Source organism: Salvelinus fontinalis, chromosome 8, assembly GCF_029448725.1.
Source record: "Salvelinus fontinalis isolate EN_2023a chromosome 8, ASM2944872v1, whole genome shotgun sequence".
Classification (NCBI taxonomy): Eukaryota; Metazoa; Chordata; class Actinopteri; order Salmoniformes; family Salmonidae; genus Salvelinus; species Salvelinus fontinalis.
Genome location: NC_074672.1, coordinates 45,507,843 through 45,526,906, shown reverse-complemented (window position 1 = coordinate 45,526,906; position 19,064 = coordinate 45,507,843). Strand labels below are relative to the sequence as shown.

The window sequence follows — 19,064 nt, the reverse complement described above, 5'->3', positions numbered from 1 at the left end:
CCCGTCACCACAGACAATCTGTATCACAACCGGCCGTGACCAGGAGTCCCATAGGGCGGCGCACAATTGGCCCAGCATCGTCTGAGTTAAGGGAGGGTTTGGCCGAGGGGCTTTACTTGGCTCATCGCGCTCTAGTGACTCCCTGTGGCGTTCCCGGGCGCCTGCAGGCTGACTTCGGTCGTCAGTTGAACGGTGTTTCCTCTGACACATTGGTGCGTCTGGCCTCCTGGTTAAGCGGGCGGGTGATTAAAAAGTGTGGTTTGGCGGGTCATGTTTCATGGGACACCTGACTCGACCTTCGCCTCTCCCGAGCCCGTTGGGGAGTTGAAGCGATGAGACGATTGTAATTGGATCGCTATTGGATATCACGAAATTGGGGAGAAAAAGAGGGTAAAATACAACAACAAAAATATATATATACGGTGGACACTAAAATACTCTGGACACTGTAAAATACTGTGGACACTAAAATACAATGAACATTAAAATACTGTGGACACAAATACTCTGGACACTGTAGAATACTGTGGACACTAAAATTATTTTGGACACTAAAATACTGTGGCCATTTTAAATACAGTGGGTTGCAAACAGTGTAAAGTCTTTGTTGTGGATTTGTAATACAATCCCATATGTGTGTTTTGTATCCAAAGTTGAACATTTAATTGTGATTTATAATATGTTTATTCATTGTCTATCAGTGCATGTAATAAAAGACAGTCTTAGTGCTTTACACAAAAAATAGTTTGAAAATGTTAAAGAAAGAACAATAAAATAATGATCTTCAAGGTCTAATCAAACTTTAGTGTTTGTGGATGATTCATTCTAGTGTTTCCAGTGTTTCTACTGGTCACCTGTTGCTTTGGAAACCTGCAAATGCATAACTTTCCCCTAAAACAAAACAAGAAAAAAAAACACAAATGAATACATTTGACAAGGAAAATGTAACAATTTTCCTCATAAGAAAGGATATTACCTCGTCAAACAGGTTTTAGCATTTCGCTGTTGCGGTAATCCCATTGTGGATTGAACAGATGAGGAAGTCTTGAGGGGGGAAAAAAAGATTTAGGGATAGGTTTGAGTGGTGAGGGAAATTCTGTTAAATATTAATTTATCATGCACAGGCCAAGTTGTTTTCTAATGACTTACCTTTGTACTGGCGTTTCCTCTTTGGTGACGAAGCTAGAGTAAACCAGAGTAAAATTAGACAGCGTTTAATTAACCGGTAGACAAATTATATTTAAACTACTTCTACTTCAAAAAGTAGAAACATCTTCCCGTCTTCTGGGTCTTAATTTCTAGCCATCTTAATGTTTTTTTTTGTTTTTTTTTTACACTATAATACTTACCAAGAAGATCATCAAAGAGTCCTTTACACCAGTTCCAGTTTTTCATAGGTTTGCTCATGCATGTCATATAACCTGCCACAAAGTGAGGGAAACCTAGCTGATTCCACCCTTGGTAAGAGACAACTTAAATGTATGCGTCATAATTACAAGTGATGAAGTGAAACCAACTATCAATAATAGTAATATTTGAAAACTTTATTATCACAGTGTAGACTTAAATAAATACACAGAGTGTACAAAACATTAGGAACGCCTTCCTAATATTGAGTTGCACCCCCCTTTGTCCTCAGAACAGCCTCAATTTGCCAGGGCATGGATTCTACAAGCAGGGCCAGGTTAATGCATCACCTTACCGGGGCTGAAGCCCGTGGGGCAAGGTGTTTCAAAAGCGATCCACAGGGAGGCTGGCCCATGTTGACTCAAATTGACTAGAACTCAGCGTTCAACACCATAGTGCCCACAAAGCTCAAAACTCAAACTGGTGCGGCTGGCAACTACTACCATACCCTGTTCAAAGGAACTTAAATATTTGTCTTGCCAATTCACCCTCTGAATGGCACACATACACAATCCATGTCTCAAGGCTTAAAAATCATTTTTTTAACTTTAACCTGTCTCCTCCCTTTCATCTACACTGATTGAAGTGGATTTAACAAGTGACATCAATAAGGGATCATAGCTTTCACCTGGATTCACCTGGTCAGTCTTATATCATGGAAAGAGCAGCTGTTCCTTGTGTTTTGTACACAGTGTAGACTTAAGTTAATACGGTCATTACAAAGAATGCCTTTTTTTACTTACGTAACATATTGTCTTTCATCTCTCTCTCTGCTCTTTTTTCTGTTGGATTAAAAGAGTGTGAATTGGTGGTCTTACAATCAGACAGAAACACATCTAAATTCAATAGAAGGGCCAAACAATCCAGAGGAATCTACAGTTCCTTCAGAATGTATTCACACCCCTTGACTTTTTCCACATGTTGTTGCTGTTACAGCTGGATTTTAAAATGGATTCAATTGCGATGTTGTGTCACTGGCCTTCACACAATATCCCATTATGTCAAAGTGGAATTATTTCAATATTATTTCGAGAGATTCTTTTCATTTTTTTTTTCTTCTTTTTTTTTCAAAGTATTCAACCTCTTTGTTATGGCAAGACTACATAAGTTCAGGAGTAAAAATGTGCTGAACAACTTATATAATAAGTTGCATGAACTCAATAATAATAATAGTGTTTAACATGATTTTTGAATGACTACCTCATCTCTGTACCCCACACATACAATGATCTACTGTATAAGGAGGACCCTCAGTCGAGCAGTGAATTTCAAACACAGATTCAACCACAAAGACCAGGGAGGTTTTCCAGTGGCTCTTAAAGAAAGGCACACATTGATAGATGGGTAAAAAAAAAAAAGCAGACAATGAATATCCCTTTGAGCATGGTGATGTTATTAATTATACTTTTGATGGTGTATCAATACACCCAGTCACTACAAACATTCAGACGTCCTTCCTAACTCAGTTGCCAGAGAGGAAGGAAACCACTCAGGGATTTCACCATGACGCCAATGGTGATTTTAAAACAGTTACAGAGTTTAATGGCTGTGATAGGAGAAAACTGAGGATGGATCAACAACATTGTAGTTACTCCACAATACTAACCTAATTGACAGAGTGAAAAGGAGGAAGCCTGTACAGAATAAAAATATTCCAAAACATGCATCCTGTTTGCAACAAGGCACTAAAGTAATACTGCAAATAATGTGGCAAAGCAATTAACCTTTTGTCCTGAATAGAAAGTGTTATGTTTGGGTCAAATCCAATACAACACATTACTGAGTACCACTCTCCATATTTTCAAGCATAGTGGTGGCTGCATCAAGTTATGGTTGTGCTTGTGTCACGCCCTGGCCTTAGTATTCTTTGTTTTCTTTATTATTTTAGTTAGGTCAGGGTGTGACATGGGGAATGTTTATGTTTTGTTGGTTTTGGGTGTTGTTTATGGTAAAGGGGTTGTGTATAGTATATGGGTTTGTGTGGAGTACATGTTTCTAGTGTTGTCTATGTATGTTTAGTTGTCTAGGAGAGTCTATGGTTACCTGAATGAGTTCCCAATTAGAGACAGCTGATTTCGGTTGTCTCTGATTGGGAGCCTTATTTAGGGTAGCCATAGGCTCTCATTGGTTGTGGGTAATTGTCTATGTAGAACGTTTGTAGCCTGTATGTATGTGCACAACGTTTGTAGCTTCACGGTCGTTTTGTTAAAGTGTTTTGTGTCGTGTTCATCTTCGTGTTGTTTAATAAAAGAAGATGGCTTATTTTCCAACTGCTGCATTTTGGTCTGTCAATCCGCCACACGATCGTGACAGCTTGTAATAATTAAGCACAGGCAAAATCCTAGAGGAAAACCTGGTTCAGTCTGCTTTCCACCAGACACTGGTTGATTAATTCACCTTTCAGCAGGATAATAACCTAAAAGACTCGAGTTGCTTACCAAGAAGACAGTGAATGTTCCTGAGTGGCCGAGTTACAGTTTTTGACTTAAATCTACTTTCAAATCTATGGCAGAGACCTGAAAAGGGTTGTCTATAAATGATCAACAACCAATTTGACAGAGCTTGAAGAATTTAAAAAATAATCATGTGCAAATATTGCACAATCCAGGTATGGAAAGCTCTTAGAGACTTAACCAGGAAGACTCACAGCTGTAATCATTGCCGAAGGTGCGTCTACAAATAAAAAAATAAATCTATGTAATCCATTTTGAATTCAGGCTGTAACACAACAAAATGTGGAATAAGTCAAGGGGTATGAATACTTTCTGAAGGCACTGTACATGAACATTTCGTATGTGTACATTTATGTGTACATTTTTAAATACAATTGTGTAATGATATAAATGAAATGATATCTGCCTTACTCAGTTCCTTGATGTAGTTGTCATCCAGCTGACCATAGCAGCTTACCATTCCTTTCAAAGCATGGGAGAGCCAACAGCTCACAACGACTGAACATATGGAGCAAATAGCAATCAGATTTAGCTGATATGAAAATTATAGAATACCTTGATGTCTAAGTACTTGTAGAATACCTTGTTGTCTAAGTACTTGTATAAAATACTGTTGTCTAAATACTCATAGAATACCTTGTTATCTAAGTACTTATAGAATATATTTGTTGTCTAAGTACTTATATAATACCTTGTTATCTAAGTACTTATAGAATACATTGTTGTCTAAGTACTTATAGAATGCCTTGTTATCTAAGTACTTATAGAATATAATTGTTGTCTAAGTACTTATTGAATACCTTGTTGTCTAAGTACTTATATAATACCTTGTTGTCTAAGTACTCATAGAATACCTTGTTGTCTAAGTACTTATAGAATACCTTGTTATCTAAGTACTTATAGAATATAATTGTTGTCTAAGTACTTATATAATACCTTGTTATCTAAGTACTTATAGAATACCCTGTTGTCTAAGTACTTATATAATACATTGTTGTCTAAGTACTTATAGAATACCTTGTTGTCTAAGTACTCATAGAATACCTTGTTTTCTAAGTACTTATAGAATACATTGCTATCTAAGTACTTATAGAATATCTTTGATGTCTAAGTACTTAAATAATACCTTGTTATCTAAGTACTTATAGAATACCTTGTTGTCTAAGTACTTATATAATACCTTGTTGTCTAAGTACTCATAGAATACCTTGTTGTCTAAGTACTTATATAATACCTTGTTGTCTAAGTACTTATAGAATACCTTGTTTTCAAAGTACTTATAGAATACCTTGTCTAAGTACTTATAGAATATATTTTTTTGTCTAAGTACTTAAATAATACCTTGTTATCTAAGTATTTATAGAATACCTTGTCTAAATACTTATAGAATACCTTGTTGTCTAAGTACTTATATAATACCTTGTTGTCTAAGTACTCATAGAATATCTTGTTGTCTAAGTACTTATAGAATACGTTGTCTAAGTACTTATAGAATACCTTGTTATCTAAGTACTTATAGAATAACTTGTTGTCTAAGTACTTATATAATATCTTATTTTCAAAGTACTTATAGAATACCTTGTCTAAGTACTTATAGAATATCTTTGTTGTCTAAGTACTTAAATAATACCTTGTTATCTAAGTACTTATAGAATACCTTGGTGTCTAAGTACTTATAGAATACATTGTTGTCTAAGTACTCATAGAATACCTCGTTGTCTAAGTACTTATATAATACCTTGTTTTCAAAGTACTCATAGCATACCTTGTTGTCTAGGTACTTATAGAATACATTGTTGTCTAAGTACTCATAGAATACATTGTTGTCTAAGTACTCATAGAATACCTTGTTTTCTAAGTACTAATTTTCACATTTCTCTTCAGCAACTTGCTAAATAGCAGGCTGATGGACTTTAAAACTGTATGGATGAATCAACACCACACCATCCTAGGAGGTAAAAGTTCAAATGGGAACTATCACTTGTTAAGGCGATAATAAATCTGACCTGGATCATCAAAGATCAATGCAGACAACGGGGTAATGAACGGCTGTACCTTATCAATGAGTCTGTACATAAAACAACCTGCAAGAGAAAGACTGACTTAAATCAACGATCACCTCTGCGAATATAGAGTACAAAAACACACTTGCCAACAGATACAGTATACTGTATACAAACAGACCATCACTTAAAAACAGATACTATATATATATATATATATATATATATATATATATATATATATATATATATACACACAAAGACCATTACATAACAACAGATACAGTGTATATATATATACACACACACAAAGACCATTACATAACAACAGATACAGTGTATATATATACAGACCATCACATAAGGTATACACACTCAGCCACACATTTTATTCACCATCGAAATACTGCACTGACTGCTGATCATTGTACTGCACTGACTGCTGAACATTGTACTGCACTGACTGCTGATCATTGTACTGCACTGACTGCTGAACATTGCCTCACCTCCGACCTCGGAGTCTGTTGTCTCCAGCCAGCATTCAAGATAAGCATCTGTCATTTCAGCCATGAACAGCTCTATGTTGACACAAACAGAGAACTCATTCAATGACAGTTATTCACATCTCCTTATAGTTTAGAATCATTTCTGTCCCTGTCTTAAAAGACCCATTGTCATTATAATGAAAAATATTGTGAAGCATACCGGCATTTTGTTCGACAATTGAGGACATTTTGGGATTTTGTGCCACTAGAAAACACAGTTCTCATAGTTAGAGGAGGGAATCATTACACTGTAATAATACTAAACTGTAATGAATCATTTCACTGTAATAATACTAAACTGTAATGAATCATTACACTGTAATAATACTAAACTGTAATGAATCATTTCACTGTAATAATACTAAACTGTAAGGAATCATTTCACTGTAATAATACTAAACTGTAAGGAATCATTACACTGTAACAATACTCAACTGTAATGAATCATTTCACTGTAATAATACTAAACTGTAATGAATCATTTCACTGTAATAATACTAAACTGTAATGAATCATTTCACTGTAATAATACTCAACTGTAATGAATCATTTCACTGTAACAATACTAAACTGTAATGAATCATTACACTGTAATAATACTAAACTGTTATGAATCATTACACTGTAACAATACTCAACTGTAATGAACTTAACTCACATAACAGGGGCAGGTACTGTTGTAAGAATTGATCTACACAGCGGTTGGTGATTTTCCTACACTTGCGGACAATACAACCTGCAATATAAAACAGGTTGGTTACCAGTAATAATGATTGAAAAGGCCAAAAGACATCCGTTTTGATTTGGGGAAAAAAATATAATAAGAAAATAAATAAAATATTATATTATATCAAGTATCATTGTTTTGATAATGCATATGATGAAAAGACGTGTATATACTTTAGGATATATAAAACCTCAAGACGATCTAATCAACGATGTATAAAGGTATTATAACAAAGACACCTGACATTGTCCTCCTCACCCTTGAGCTGTTCTGTGGGGGCCTGTCCGTGTGTGTCCACACAGGCATTGATACTCCTGGCACATGTCGTTTTCATACAGCCTGAAATATATATCAACAGGTTGACGACAACACAATTGAATTAAACTAGCATATGCTTTAGTTTTACACGGGGGAATAAAATGAATAGCCTGGTGCCACATCAGAAACAGACTGGCACTCATCCAATAAGGATAATGTTGTTTACCGGCTATATCAGAATGGAGTACTGGAAACTCTATTGCTCCACAGTCAGCTGGAAGCCCAGCTAGAGAAGGAATGAGATAGTGAGTTTGTTATATGTGTAACAATGTAATAACATTCATGATCATTTTCTCTTTAACTTTTTGAATGACAGTAGAGAGATTTAGTGCAGTTTGAGATGGCAGAGTAACCTCAACCACATAACAGCTAATGTTTCTCCATGTTTATTATAATTCAGGTACAATAGATAAAGCCGTTAAGACAAATGTTACATTGTAATCAGTTTGCCTTATGCACAATACTGTTAGAGTAAAAGTGGAATTACCACAGAGTAAAGGTGGAATTACCACAGAGTAAAAGTGGAATTACCACAGAGTAAAAGTGGAATTACCACAGAGTAAAAGGAGAATTACCACAGAGTAAAAGTGGAATTACCACAGAGTAAAAGGAGAATTACCACAGAGTAAAAGTGGAATTACCACAGAGTAAAAGTGGAATTACCACAGAGTAAAAGTGGAATTACCACAGAGTAAAAGTGGAATTACCACAGAGTAAAATGAGAATTACCACAGAGTAAAAGGAGAATTACCACAGAGTAAAAGTGGAATTACCACAGAGTAAAAGTGGAATTACCACAGAGTAAAATGAGAATTACCACAGCGTAAAAGTGGAATGAACACAGAGTAAAAGGAAATTACAAAGGAGTAAAAATGGAATTACCACAGAGTAAAAGCAGAATTACCACAAAGTTAAAGGAGAATTACCACAGAGTAAAAGGAGAATGATCGTCAGAGTCTCTTTCGGCATGGTTTCACTCAAGTCTGCTCTCAACCTGTTCACATTTAACAGAAATAAATAGATGATTAAATATGAGAATATCTATTAAAAAAAACTCGATAAAATGCAGACATTTAAGAAATGAATACCTGATTCAGCCCCTCAAAGTCAGTGTGGTGCGTTGAAAGGTGATCACGCATATGAGGATTTTGGTTTCAGTTATGAATTTACGAATGCGAATGCTGTGGTCATTTGACTTGCTGTATATATTTTTTACAACTCGTTATCTGACTCATATAGTCAGATGAATTAGTGGGATGACAAAGCTCTTTCAGTGATTGGTGGGGGACTGTCTGTTATCAAAGGAGCATCAAGAATGTTTGTTCTCCTAAGATATTATTCATCCATCCATATGGCTACCCTTACCTACAGTACCTGCACGCAGGTCATTACTTTCTACCAAAGATGGGCTACTTTCCTGTGCGATGGTTCGTCCCAGTGAGGTATACACCGAGTATACTAAACATTAGGAACACCTTCCCCATATTGAGTTGCACCTCCTCCTTTTCGCCCTGAGAACAGCCTCAATTCATCAGGGCGTGGGCTCTACAAGGTGTTCAAATCAAATCAAATCAAATTGTATTGGTCACATACACATATTTATCAGATGTTATTGCGGGTGTAACAAACTGGGTTGTAGGCGTTCCACAGGGATGCTGGCAAATGTTGACTCCAATGCTTCCCACAGTTGTGTGGATGTCCTTTGGGTGGTGGAACATTCTTGATACACACAGGAAACCATTGAGTGTAAAAAAAAAAAAAAAACAGCAGCATTGCAGTTATTGACACAAACCGGTGAGCCTGTCACCTACTACTATACCCTGTTCAAAGGCACTGAAATATTTTGTCTTGCCCATTCACCCTCTGAATGGCACACATACACAATCCAAGTCTCAGTGGTCTCAAGGCTTAAAACCCCTTCTTTAACCGGTCTCCTCCCCCTTCATCTCTACACTGATTGAAGTGGATTTAACAGGTGCCATCAATAAGTGATTATAGTTTTTACCTGAATTCATCTGGTCAGTCTATGTCACGGAAAGAGCAAGTGTTCTTAATGTTTTGTATACTCAGTGTAGACCTGTAGCTTCATCCACACATACAGTATGAAATGGATACATTGTAGCAGAGTAGCTGGTGGTGAATGAGTGACCTCTGTCTGTGGGATGGAAGGATGGTCACACTTTTTTTTGTGGGATGGTCATTGGGTGTATTCATTACACATTGCAACAGAACACAATTACAGTTTGAGAACCAAACGGAAGTAAACAGAGCAAACAGAACTAAACGGGGAGGGACCTACATGAATTTGTCCAATAGAAAATGTTGTTTTCGTTGCGAAACGTTTCCGTTTGCAACAGACGAAACGTTTCGCTACATAATCGGTGTAATGAATAGACCCATCGTCACAAGCCAGAGAAAAACATTAAGTTCAATTCAAAAGGGCTTTATTGGCATGGAAAACATATGTTAACATCGCCAAAGCAAAAATAAATAGATAACAAACAAAAGTGAAATAAACAATCCGAAATGAACAGTAAACATTACACTCACAAAAGTTTAAAAGGAATAGAGAAATTAAAATGTCATATTGTGGCTATGTAGTTTTTTAACAATGTGATAATAATTGAAGCACTAAAGGGAATATGTACTAACATAAATATGGGTTGTATTTACAATGGTGTTTGTTCTTCCCCGGATGCCCTTTTCTTGTGGCAACAGGTCACAAATCTTGCTGCTGTGATGACACACTGTGGAATTTGACCTAATATATATGGGAGTTTATCAAAATTCGATTTGTTTTCAAATTCTTTGTGTGTCTGTGTAATCTGAGGGAAATATGTGTCTCTAATACAGTCATATATTTGGCAGGTTAGGAACTGCACCTCAGTTTCCACCTCATTTTGTTGGCAGTGTGCACATAGCTCGTCTTATCTTGAGAGCCAGGTCTGCCTACAGAGGCCTCTCTCAATAGCAAGGCTATTTTTTTTATTTAACCTTTATTTAACCAGGTAGGCAAGTTGAGAACAAGTTCTCATTTACAATTGCGACCTGGCCAAGATAAAGCAAAGCAGTTCGACACATACAACAACACAGAGTTACACATGGAGTAAAACAAACATACAGTCAATAATACAGTAGAAAAATAAGTCTATATACAATGTGAGCAAGTGAGGTGAGATAAGGGAGGTGAAGGCAAACAAAAAGGATGCTCGCTGACTGGCTCACTGGGTCACTTTGTGGAAAGTCACAAGTTTTCCTTAATTTTCAGTCAGTCACAGTTGACAGGTATTTTACCACTGTGTACTTACTTTCTGTTTAGGGCCAAATAGCATTCCAGTTTGCTTGTTTTTTTGTTGTTAATTGTTTCCAATGTGTCAAGTAATTATTTGTTTTCTTATGCTGTAATTGTTGTTGCTGTGTTGTTTGTGAACAGAGCCCCAGGGCCAGCATGCTCAGGGGTATCTTCTCCAGGTTCATCTCTGTGTGTGATGGTTTTGTGATGGAAGGTTTGGGAATCGCTTCCATACATTTTCTGATGACGTAAATACAACGCGTCACGGACCTGTGTCTAGCTAGTTTTCGTAAACAAACAAAAAAAATGTTTTAAAGGATTTACCGAACGCCTTGACGTGGTTATATATGGATGATAAAGAATAATGTATCTATAATGTTAACTATAGCTACGCCATCTACCCCATTAGCTAACTATAGTAACTATATGCTAGCTAGTGAGCTAGCAGGCTAGCTAGCTCGTTTTTAACCATCATCTTCGCCTTCTCTCAAAAAAGTTTGATATTGAATGGACATTCATTTTAACGACAGAGTAGTGTTCTCCGTTTAAAATGTTAACATGTTTGATATCCGTTATTAAATGTGAAAAGAAGGACCGCGACGGACTAAGCACGTATGAAGGAATGTTGCTAGTTCGCTGACGCGAGTAGGTATGCTATAGCCAGTTGTACGAGCTAGCACACCGAAATCATTCGGCTAGTATTGCGCCGCGATAGTTTGACTTGTTAACCAGCCAGCTATAGTGGTGTCAAGTTGAAGGACTCCATTGTCCGGTGCATTTTGAGTAGTCTGTTCCACAGAAAATCGCATCGAGCTGTCATCATCATCATCTCTCGACTCGCGGTCAAATGGAACGGTGACAAAGATGCTGAAGATTCTCCTTGTCCTTTGTACGCTAGGTCAGAGATAATTTAAATGTTTTGCTCGGTGCCTGATGATTATATGGTGTAATTTGTTCATTCTAGAACTAGCTTAGTATTTCAATGTGCTCTTTGATGTGATGAGCAAGTGTCATAACCTTGACTGTAAAGGTACTGCTTTGTACTGTAGCAATGACTCCTCTGTAGTATTTTCATGATTATAGTTCTAATGTACTGTTTTCCTCTCTTCGTTATGCTGTTCCCATACAGGCTGTGCTCTTGTTACTTGGGATGGAGTCAATGCAGACGGTGAATTGCTCAAAATGATACCCTCTGCAGATGGCGTGTCGTTCATCCGGCTCGTCAATGGGGACAGTGAGTGTTCGGGGCGTGTGGAGGTATTCCAGAGGAACCAGTGGGGGACGGTGTGTGACCACGGCTGGGACCTGAGGGAGGCTGACGTGGTGTGCCTGGAGCTGGGCTGTGGGCTGGCTGAGAACGCCCTCCGTGGAGCTGCGTTTGGCAGGGGCTCCAGAGAGATCTGGCTGAGGCACGTCCAGTGCTCTGGCCACGAGGCGAGCCTGACGCAATGTCCCAGGGTCCTCCACAGTTACCTCACCTGCACCCATAATAATGACGCTGGGGTGAAATGCTCAGGTGAGACTGAGGCCCAGGAGGGTAGCCTGGTGCCAGATCTGTTGAAACTGTTTAACAGATCCCCAGGCTACAGGAGGCAAGGACACCTATAATAGTGAGGATTTGTTATGGGGCAGAAAAAAAAAACAAAGAAAAAAAACATTTCCATGTTGGAATACATATGAACAATGGTAACGATTAACAATTGATAATATACGTGTGGTGTGATTTTTTGTTGTCGTTTTGTTTGTTGTTGAGACAATGTATGTGGCTAGGAACTATCCTAATGGATATATAACATAGCTTTTGTCCCTTACAGGTACACTGTTGATGCCCACCCTGTCCCTGCTCTCCCCTCACACTGTCTTCTCTGCCGGGGAGGCGGTTCGCTTCAGCTGTACTGTGCTACTGGGCCACCACCTGAAGGACTTCCACCTGTATAAGAGGGGCATAGACACCCCGTTGGTGACTCAGAGGGTGGACTCTGCCCAGACCAGGGTGGAGCTGACTCTGTCAGACCAAGAGGCTACACACCAGGGCAGCTACAGCTGTCTGTACAGGATCAAGGGCAGCTCTCCCTCCTCCCTGCTCAGCTCTCCACCTAGCAACTCTATCAACATCACTGTGGGTGAGTCATCTGGGGCCTGTTCAGTTCGATATAACATGGAAGAAAACAAAGCTAATTGCTACGATAATGCCCTAAAGTTCAGTGTTCATATGTTCAGGATATCAATTCAAATCATCAAGTTTATTTTATATAGCCCTTCGTACATCAGCTAATATCTCGAAGTGCTGTACAGAAACCCAGCCTAAAACCCCAAACAGCAAGCAATGCAGGTGTAGAAGCACGGTATCCCGTGCTAGATGGTAGTACCGCCAGGATAGATGGTAGTACCGCCTCATTTTACTCCATTTTCAAAACATGTTCTCCTTACTAAACACTTTACCATTACTTTATCTTTTGTCATTTTTGGTTTTGTCTAAAGTCCTGACATCTTTTCCCAGAAACAAAAATGACTTGACTGTGACTTGTTTTGTAATTTGGATCTATCCTGTAAACTCAATGACGGGTCAAATTGATCCCCAACCCCCTGTTTTCCCCATCGCATCTTGCCAGTGGAGCTGCACACTCCTATGCACTGGTACAACACGTCCATCGAGGCTCCCACAGGCTCTGTCATCAAAGGCCACAGCTTCAACATCACCTGCTCCACCGAGCAGCAGTACCCTGGAGGTAACTTGATTTCATTTATTGGAATCATTTTACAATTTGCCCTAGTCCTGGAGTAATTTCAATTGAGATTCTCCAGTCAGCAAGTTTTTTTAGTCTTGGGCTAAGCTGTGCACGGGAAACCGGTCCATAGAGCCAAGAACAAGCAGTACATCGTTTTTGTAAATGTAGCTATCTAGTCATATTATCTTATTTCCTTACTAAGGTTCTTTCCAGCTGCGTCTGATCCGTTCCAACGGCACGGTACGACAGTCGCTGCCTGCCCTCTCGCCCTTCGTCACCTTCGCCTTTTTAAACGCACAGCGTTCCAACGAGGGCTACTATTACTGCCTCTACAAGGTCCAGCTGGGCGGGAGAACCTTCATGTCCCGGGAGAGCCAACCGCTCCCTATCTCCATCAGAGGTGAGGCCATGCTAGTCAGCATCTAGGGCAGTAGCCTGATCCATCAGAGGTGAGGCCATGCTAGTCAGCATCTAGGGCAGTAGCCTGGTCCATCGGAGGTGAGGCCATGCTAGTCAACATCTAGGGCAGTAGCCTGGTCCATCAGAGGTGAGGCCATGCTAGTCAGCATCTAGGACAGTAGCCTGGTCCATCGGAGGTGAGGCCATGCTAGTCAGCATCTAGGGCAGTAGCCTGGTCCATCAGAGGTGAGGCCATGCTAGTCAGCATCTAGGGCAGTAGCCTGGTCCATTGGAGGTGAGGCCATGCTAGTCAACATCTAGGGCAGTAGGCTGGTCCATCAGAGGTGAGGGCATGCTAGTCAGCATCTAGGGCAGTAGCCTGGTCCATCAGAGGTGAGGCCATGCTAGTCAGCATCTAGGGCAGTAGCCTGGTCCATCAGAGGTGAGGGCATGCTAGTCAACATCTAGGGCAGTAGCCTGGTCCATCAGAGGTGAGGGCATGCTAGTCAACATCTAGGGCAGTAGCCTGGTCCATCAGAGGTGAGGCCATGCTAGTCAGCATCTAGGACAGTAGCCTGGTCCATCGGAGGTGAGGCCATGCTAGTCAGCATCTAGGGCAGTAGCCTGGTCCATCAGAGGTGAGGCCATGCTAGTCAGCATCTAGGGCAGTAGCCTGGTCCATTGGAGGTGAGGCCATGCTAGTCAACATCTAGGGCAGTAGGCTGGTCCATCAGAGGTGAGGGCATGCTAGTCAGCATCTAGGGCAGTAGCCTGGTCCATCAGAGGTGAGGCCATGCTAGTCAGCATCTAGGGCAGTAGCCTGGTCCATCAGAGGTGAGGGCATGCTAGTCAACATCTAGGGCAGTAGCCTGGTCCATCAGAGGTGAGGGCATGCTAGTCAACATCTAGGGCAGTAGCCTGGTCCATCAGAGGTGAGGCCATGCTAGTCAACATCTAGGGCAGTAGCCTGGTCCATCAGAGGTGAGGCCATGCTAGTCAACATCTAGGGCAGTAGCCTGGTCCATCAGAGGTGAGGCCATGCTAGTCAGCATCTAGGGCAGTAGCCTGGTCCATCAGAGGTGAGGCCATGCTAGTCAGCATCTAGAGCAGTAGCCTGGTCCATCAGAGGTGAGGCCATGCTAGTCAGCATCTAGGGCAGTAGCCTGGTCCATCAGAGGTGAGGCCATGCTAGTCAGCATCTAGAGCAGTAGCCTGGTCCATCGGAGGTGAGGCCATGCTAGTCAACATCTAGGGCAGTAGCCTGGTCCATCGGAGGTGAGGGCATGCTAGTCAACATCTAGGGCAGTAGCCTGGTCCATCGGAGGTGAGGCCATGCTAGTCAGCATCTAGGGCAGTAGCCTGATCCATCAGAGGTGAGGCCATGCTAGTCAGCATCTAGGGCAGTAGCCTGGTCCATTGGAGGTGAGGCCATGCTAGTCAACATCTAGGGCAGTAGGCTGGTCCATCAGAGGTGAGGGCATGCTAGTCAGCATCTAGGGCAGTAGCCTGGTCCATCAGAGGTGAGGCCATGCTAGTCAGCATCTAGGGCAGTAGCCTGGTCCATCAGAGGTGAGGGCATGCTAGTCAACATCTAGGGCAGTAGCCTGGTCCATCAGAGGTGAGGCCATGCTAGTCAACATCTAGGGCAGTAGCCTGGTCCATCAGAGGTGAGGCCATGCTAGTCAACATCTAGGGCAGTAGCCTGGTCCATCAGAGGTGAGGCCATGCTAGTCAACATCTAGGGCAGTAGCCTGGTCCATCAGAGGTGAGGCCATGCTAGTCAGCATCTAGGGCAGTAGCCTGGTCCATCAGAGGTGAGGCCATGCTAGTCAGCATCTAGGGCAGTAGCCTGGTCCATCGGAGGTGAGGCCATGCTAGTCAGCATCTAGAGCAGTAGCCTGGTCCATCAGAGGTGAGGCCATGCTAGTCAGCATCTAGGGCAGTAGCCTGGTCCATCAGAGGTGAGGCCATGCTAGTCAGCATCTAGAGCAGTAGCCTGGTCCATCGGAGGTGACGCCATGCTAGTCAACATCTAGGGCAGTAGCCTGGTCCATCGGAGGTGAGGGCATGCTAGTCAACATCTAGGGCAGTAGCCTGGTCCATCGGAGGTGAGGCCATGCTAGTCAGCATCTAGGGCAGTAGCCTGGTCCATCAGAGGTGAGGCCATGCTAGTCAGCATCTAGGGCAGTAGCCTGGTCCATAAGAGGTGAGGCCATGCTAGTCAGCATCTAGGGCAGTAGCCTGGTCCATCAGATGTGAGGGCATGCTAGTCAACATCTAGGGCAGTAGTCTGGTCCATCAGAGGTGAGGCCATGCTAGTCAGCATCTAGGGCAGTAGCCTGGTCTATCAGAGGTGAGGCTATGCTAGTCAGCATCTAGGGCAGTAGTCTGGTCCATCAGAGGTGAGGCCATGCTAGTCAGCATCTAGGGCAGTAGTCTGGTCCATCAGAGGTGAGGCCATGCTAGTCAACATCTAGGGCAGTAGCCTGGTCCATCAGAGGTGAGGCCATGCTAGTCAGCATCTAGGGCAGTAGCCTGGTCCATCAGAGGTGAGGCCATGCTAGTCAGCATCTAGGGCAGTAGCCTGGTCCATCAGAGGTGAGGCCATGCTAGTCAACATCTAGGGCAGTAGCCTGGTCCATCAGAGGTGAGGCCATGCTAGTCAACATCTAGGGCAGTAGCCTGGTCCATCAGAGGTGAGGCCATGCTAGTCAACATCTAGGGCAGTAGCCTGGTGCCAGATGTGTTTGTGCTGTATGGCCTACTCCTATGGTTGTTGAGTTGCCAAGACAACACAAACATATCCGAGGTCAGCCTACTAGGGCACCAACTCAGGCCTTGTGGATTGGTGTCATGAAGGTTATTTATCAATTTAGAACGGTGATCTGAATGTGTTTTTGTTGTCATGGATTACCAGATTCTTAAATTCCAATGCAGAGAAAGAAACACAGATGATCATACAAATAGATGATCTAGTGTTTAGTTGTAATGAATTATATGAAAAACTCTAATGTAAACTGTTTATACTTTCATATAATGACTGTCTGTCCGTCTGGGTTGGGGCCATACATATATTCATGTTTGTTTGTGTCCATCATTGGTTGCGTCCACCCTCATCAGACCTGGAAGATATAAACCATGTATCACTTCTCATATTGTCTGTCCATCTGGGTCGTGTGGCCCTCATCAGACCCAGACCCAGTGTTGAGCCCTATGGTGATCAGCTGGCTGGCATCTGCTCTGACCTTCCTCGTGGCTCTCCTCATCATCATCATCATCATCGTTGCCAGAGTGCTCTGCAAGAGGGAGAAGAAACCCTCAGAGCTAGAGAGAGAGACCAGAACCTGTGAGTCCTTGTCATGTATAATTCACCTTCCCACTCCTAGCTTTAGCCTAGAATCCAAGTTGGGGTCAGTTCCATTTCCAGTCAATTCAGAAAGTAAAACCAATTCCACATTTTCCTCATTGAAAAGTATTGAAGGGAATAGGAATTTCATTGTTCTTCCTGAATTGAAATGGAATTGACCCTAACCCTGCTGGAATCCAAAACTGATATGCTTAGAAACAATGGTGAAACAAATCATATCAGTTTGTATTCCTGGCCATCTTCACTTACCACGGTCAAGGTTAATTTAGAAGAATCATCCTGTATAACCATGAACACACTGACACGTCCATTTACATGTCTGATTTGATCAACAGGTGTGGACAACACTTACGTTGCCTTAGCAATAAAATTGTGAGTTGGGAAGTATATTTGGAGAAGGACCATGTGTTTTTGTGAGAACCGTAAAGGTGGAACCATGGAGAGACATTCCTGGGCTGACAAACCTTCCTGAAGGATGGCTCTGAAGCACAGGTGGAGAACACGCAAGACCAAGTTACCAAAACACTACGAAGGAGACATCGTGGACATTGCCTCAGTCTCTCACCATCTACTAGTAGTACCTGTCTCTCACCATCTACTAGTAGTACCTGTCTCTCACCATCTACTAGTAGTACCTGTCTCTCACCATCTACTAGTAGTACCAGTCTCTCACCATCTACTAGTAGTACCTGTCTCTCACCATCTACTAGTAGTACCTGTCTCTCACCATCTACTAGTAGTACCTGTCTCTCACCATCTACTAGTAGTACCTGTCTCTCACCATCTACTAGTAGTACCTGTCTCTCACCATCTACTAGTAGTACCTGTCTCTCACCATCTACTAGTAGTACCTGTCTCTCACCATCTACTAGTAGTACCAGTCTCTCACCATCTACTAGTAGTACCAGTCTCTCACCATCTACTAGTAGTACCTGTCTCTCACCATCTACTAGTAGTACCAGTCTCTCACCATCTACTAGTAGTACCAGTCTCTCACCATCTACTAGTAGTACCTGTCTCTCACCATCTACTAGTAGTGCCTGTCTCTCACCATCTACTAGTAGTGCCTGTCTCTCACCATCTACTAGTAGTACCAGTCTCTCACCATCTACTAGTAGTGCCTGTCTCTCACCATCTACTAGTAGTACCTGTCTCTCACCATCTACTAGTAGTACCTGTCTCTCACCATCTACTAGTAGTACCTGTCTCTCACCATCTACTAGTAGTACCTGTCTCTCACCATCTACTAGTAGTACCTGTCTCTCACCATCTACTAGTAGTACCTGTCTCTCACCATCTACTAGTAGTACCTGTCTCTCACCATCTACTAGTAGTACCTGTCTCTCACCATCTACTAGTAGTACCTGTCTCTCACCATCTACTAGTAGTACCTGTCTCTCACCATCTACTAGTAGTACCTGTCTCTCACCATCTACTAGTAGTACCTGTCTCTCACCATCTACTAGTAGTACCAGTCTCTCACCATCTACTAGTAGTACCTGTCTCTCACCATCTACTAGTAGTACCTGTCTCTCACCATCTACTAGTAGTACCTGTCTCTCACCATCTACTAGTAGTACCTGTCTCTCACCATCTACTAGTAGTACCTGTCTCTCACCATCTACTAGTAGTGCCTGTCTCTCACCATCTACTAGTAGTGCCTGTCTCTCACCATCTACTAGTAGTACCTGTCTCTCACCATCTACTAGTAGTACCTGTCTCTCACCATCTACTAGTAGTACCTGTCTCTCACCATCTACTAGTAGTACCAGTCTCTCACCATCTACTAGTAGTACCTGTCTCTCACCATCTACTAGTAGTACC

The 19,064-nt window shown here is 41.6% G+C and overlaps 2 protein-coding genes across 4 annotated transcripts; one reads left to right on the top strand and one right to left on the bottom strand.

Annotated features, from left to right (window-relative positions):
- Positions 1-803: 803 nt before the first annotated feature.
- LOC129861335 (uncharacterized) lies at positions 804-10,884 on the bottom strand. 2 transcript variants are annotated; one of them, XM_055932677.1, is made up of 14 exons: positions 10,762-10,884; positions 8,380-8,447; positions 7,620-7,679; positions 7,394-7,474; positions 7,067-7,144; positions 6,569-6,613; positions 6,370-6,441; positions 5,867-5,944; positions 4,272-4,358; positions 2,151-2,189; positions 1,350-1,421; positions 1,150-1,182; positions 977-1,044; positions 804-891 (listed from the first exon to the last, which is right to left on the bottom strand). In XM_055932677.1, the coding sequence occupies exons 2-13, from the start codon at positions 8,420-8,422 to the stop codon at positions 992-994; spliced, it is 741 nt and encodes a 246-aa protein (XP_055788652.1). In that variant the 5' UTR covers positions 8,423-8,447; positions 10,762-10,884; the 3' UTR covers positions 804-891; positions 977-991. The 2 variants fall into 2 exon arrangements, with proteins under 2 accessions (XP_055788652.1, XP_055788651.1); XM_055932676.1 differs by lacking the exon at positions 10,762-10,884 and adding an exon at positions 8,542-8,658.
- On the top strand, positions 1,377-17,998 carry si:ch211-150o23.3 (uncharacterized). Of its 2 annotated transcripts, none has more exons than XM_055932668.1 (7): positions 1,377-1,461; positions 11,875-12,261; positions 12,560-12,868; positions 13,358-13,474; positions 13,677-13,874; positions 17,064-17,219; positions 17,576-17,998. In XM_055932668.1, exons 1-7 carry the CDS (start codon positions 1,410-1,412, stop codon positions 17,614-17,616), a joined length of 1,260 nt encoding a protein of 419 aa, XP_055788643.1. In that variant the 5' UTR covers positions 1,377-1,409; the 3' UTR covers positions 17,617-17,998. The 2 variants fall into 2 exon arrangements, with proteins under 2 accessions (XP_055788643.1, XP_055788642.1); XM_055932667.1 differs by lacking the exon at positions 1,377-1,461 and adding an exon at positions 11,558-11,643 and having other exon boundaries at positions 16,994-17,219.
- The last annotated feature ends 1,066 nt before the right edge of the window (positions 17,999-19,064 follow it).

Coding starts and splice junctions, on each gene's coding strand:
- LOC129861335 (XM_055932677.1), bottom strand. CDS start 8,422: ATGCCGAAAGAGACTCTGACGATCATTCTCCTTTTACTCTGTG. Junction 7,680..8,379: donor CATTCTCCTTTTACTCTGTG/GTAATTCTCCTT, acceptor TTCCTTCTCTAG/CTGGGCTTCCAGCTGACTGT. Junction 6,442..6,568: donor AATTGTCGAACAAAATGCCG/GTATGCTTCACA, acceptor GTGTCAACATAG/AGCTGTTCATGGCTGAAATG.
- si:ch211-150o23.3 (XM_055932667.1), top strand. CDS start 11,610: ATGCTGAAGATTCTCCTTGTCCTTTGTACGCTAG. Junction 11,644..11,874: donor CCTTGTCCTTTGTACGCTAG/GTCAGAGATAAT, acceptor GTTCCCATACAG/GCTGTGCTCTTGTTACTTGG. Junction 12,869..13,357: donor CTCTATCAACATCACTGTGG/GTGAGTCATCTG, acceptor GCATCTTGCCAG/TGGAGCTGCACACTCCTATG.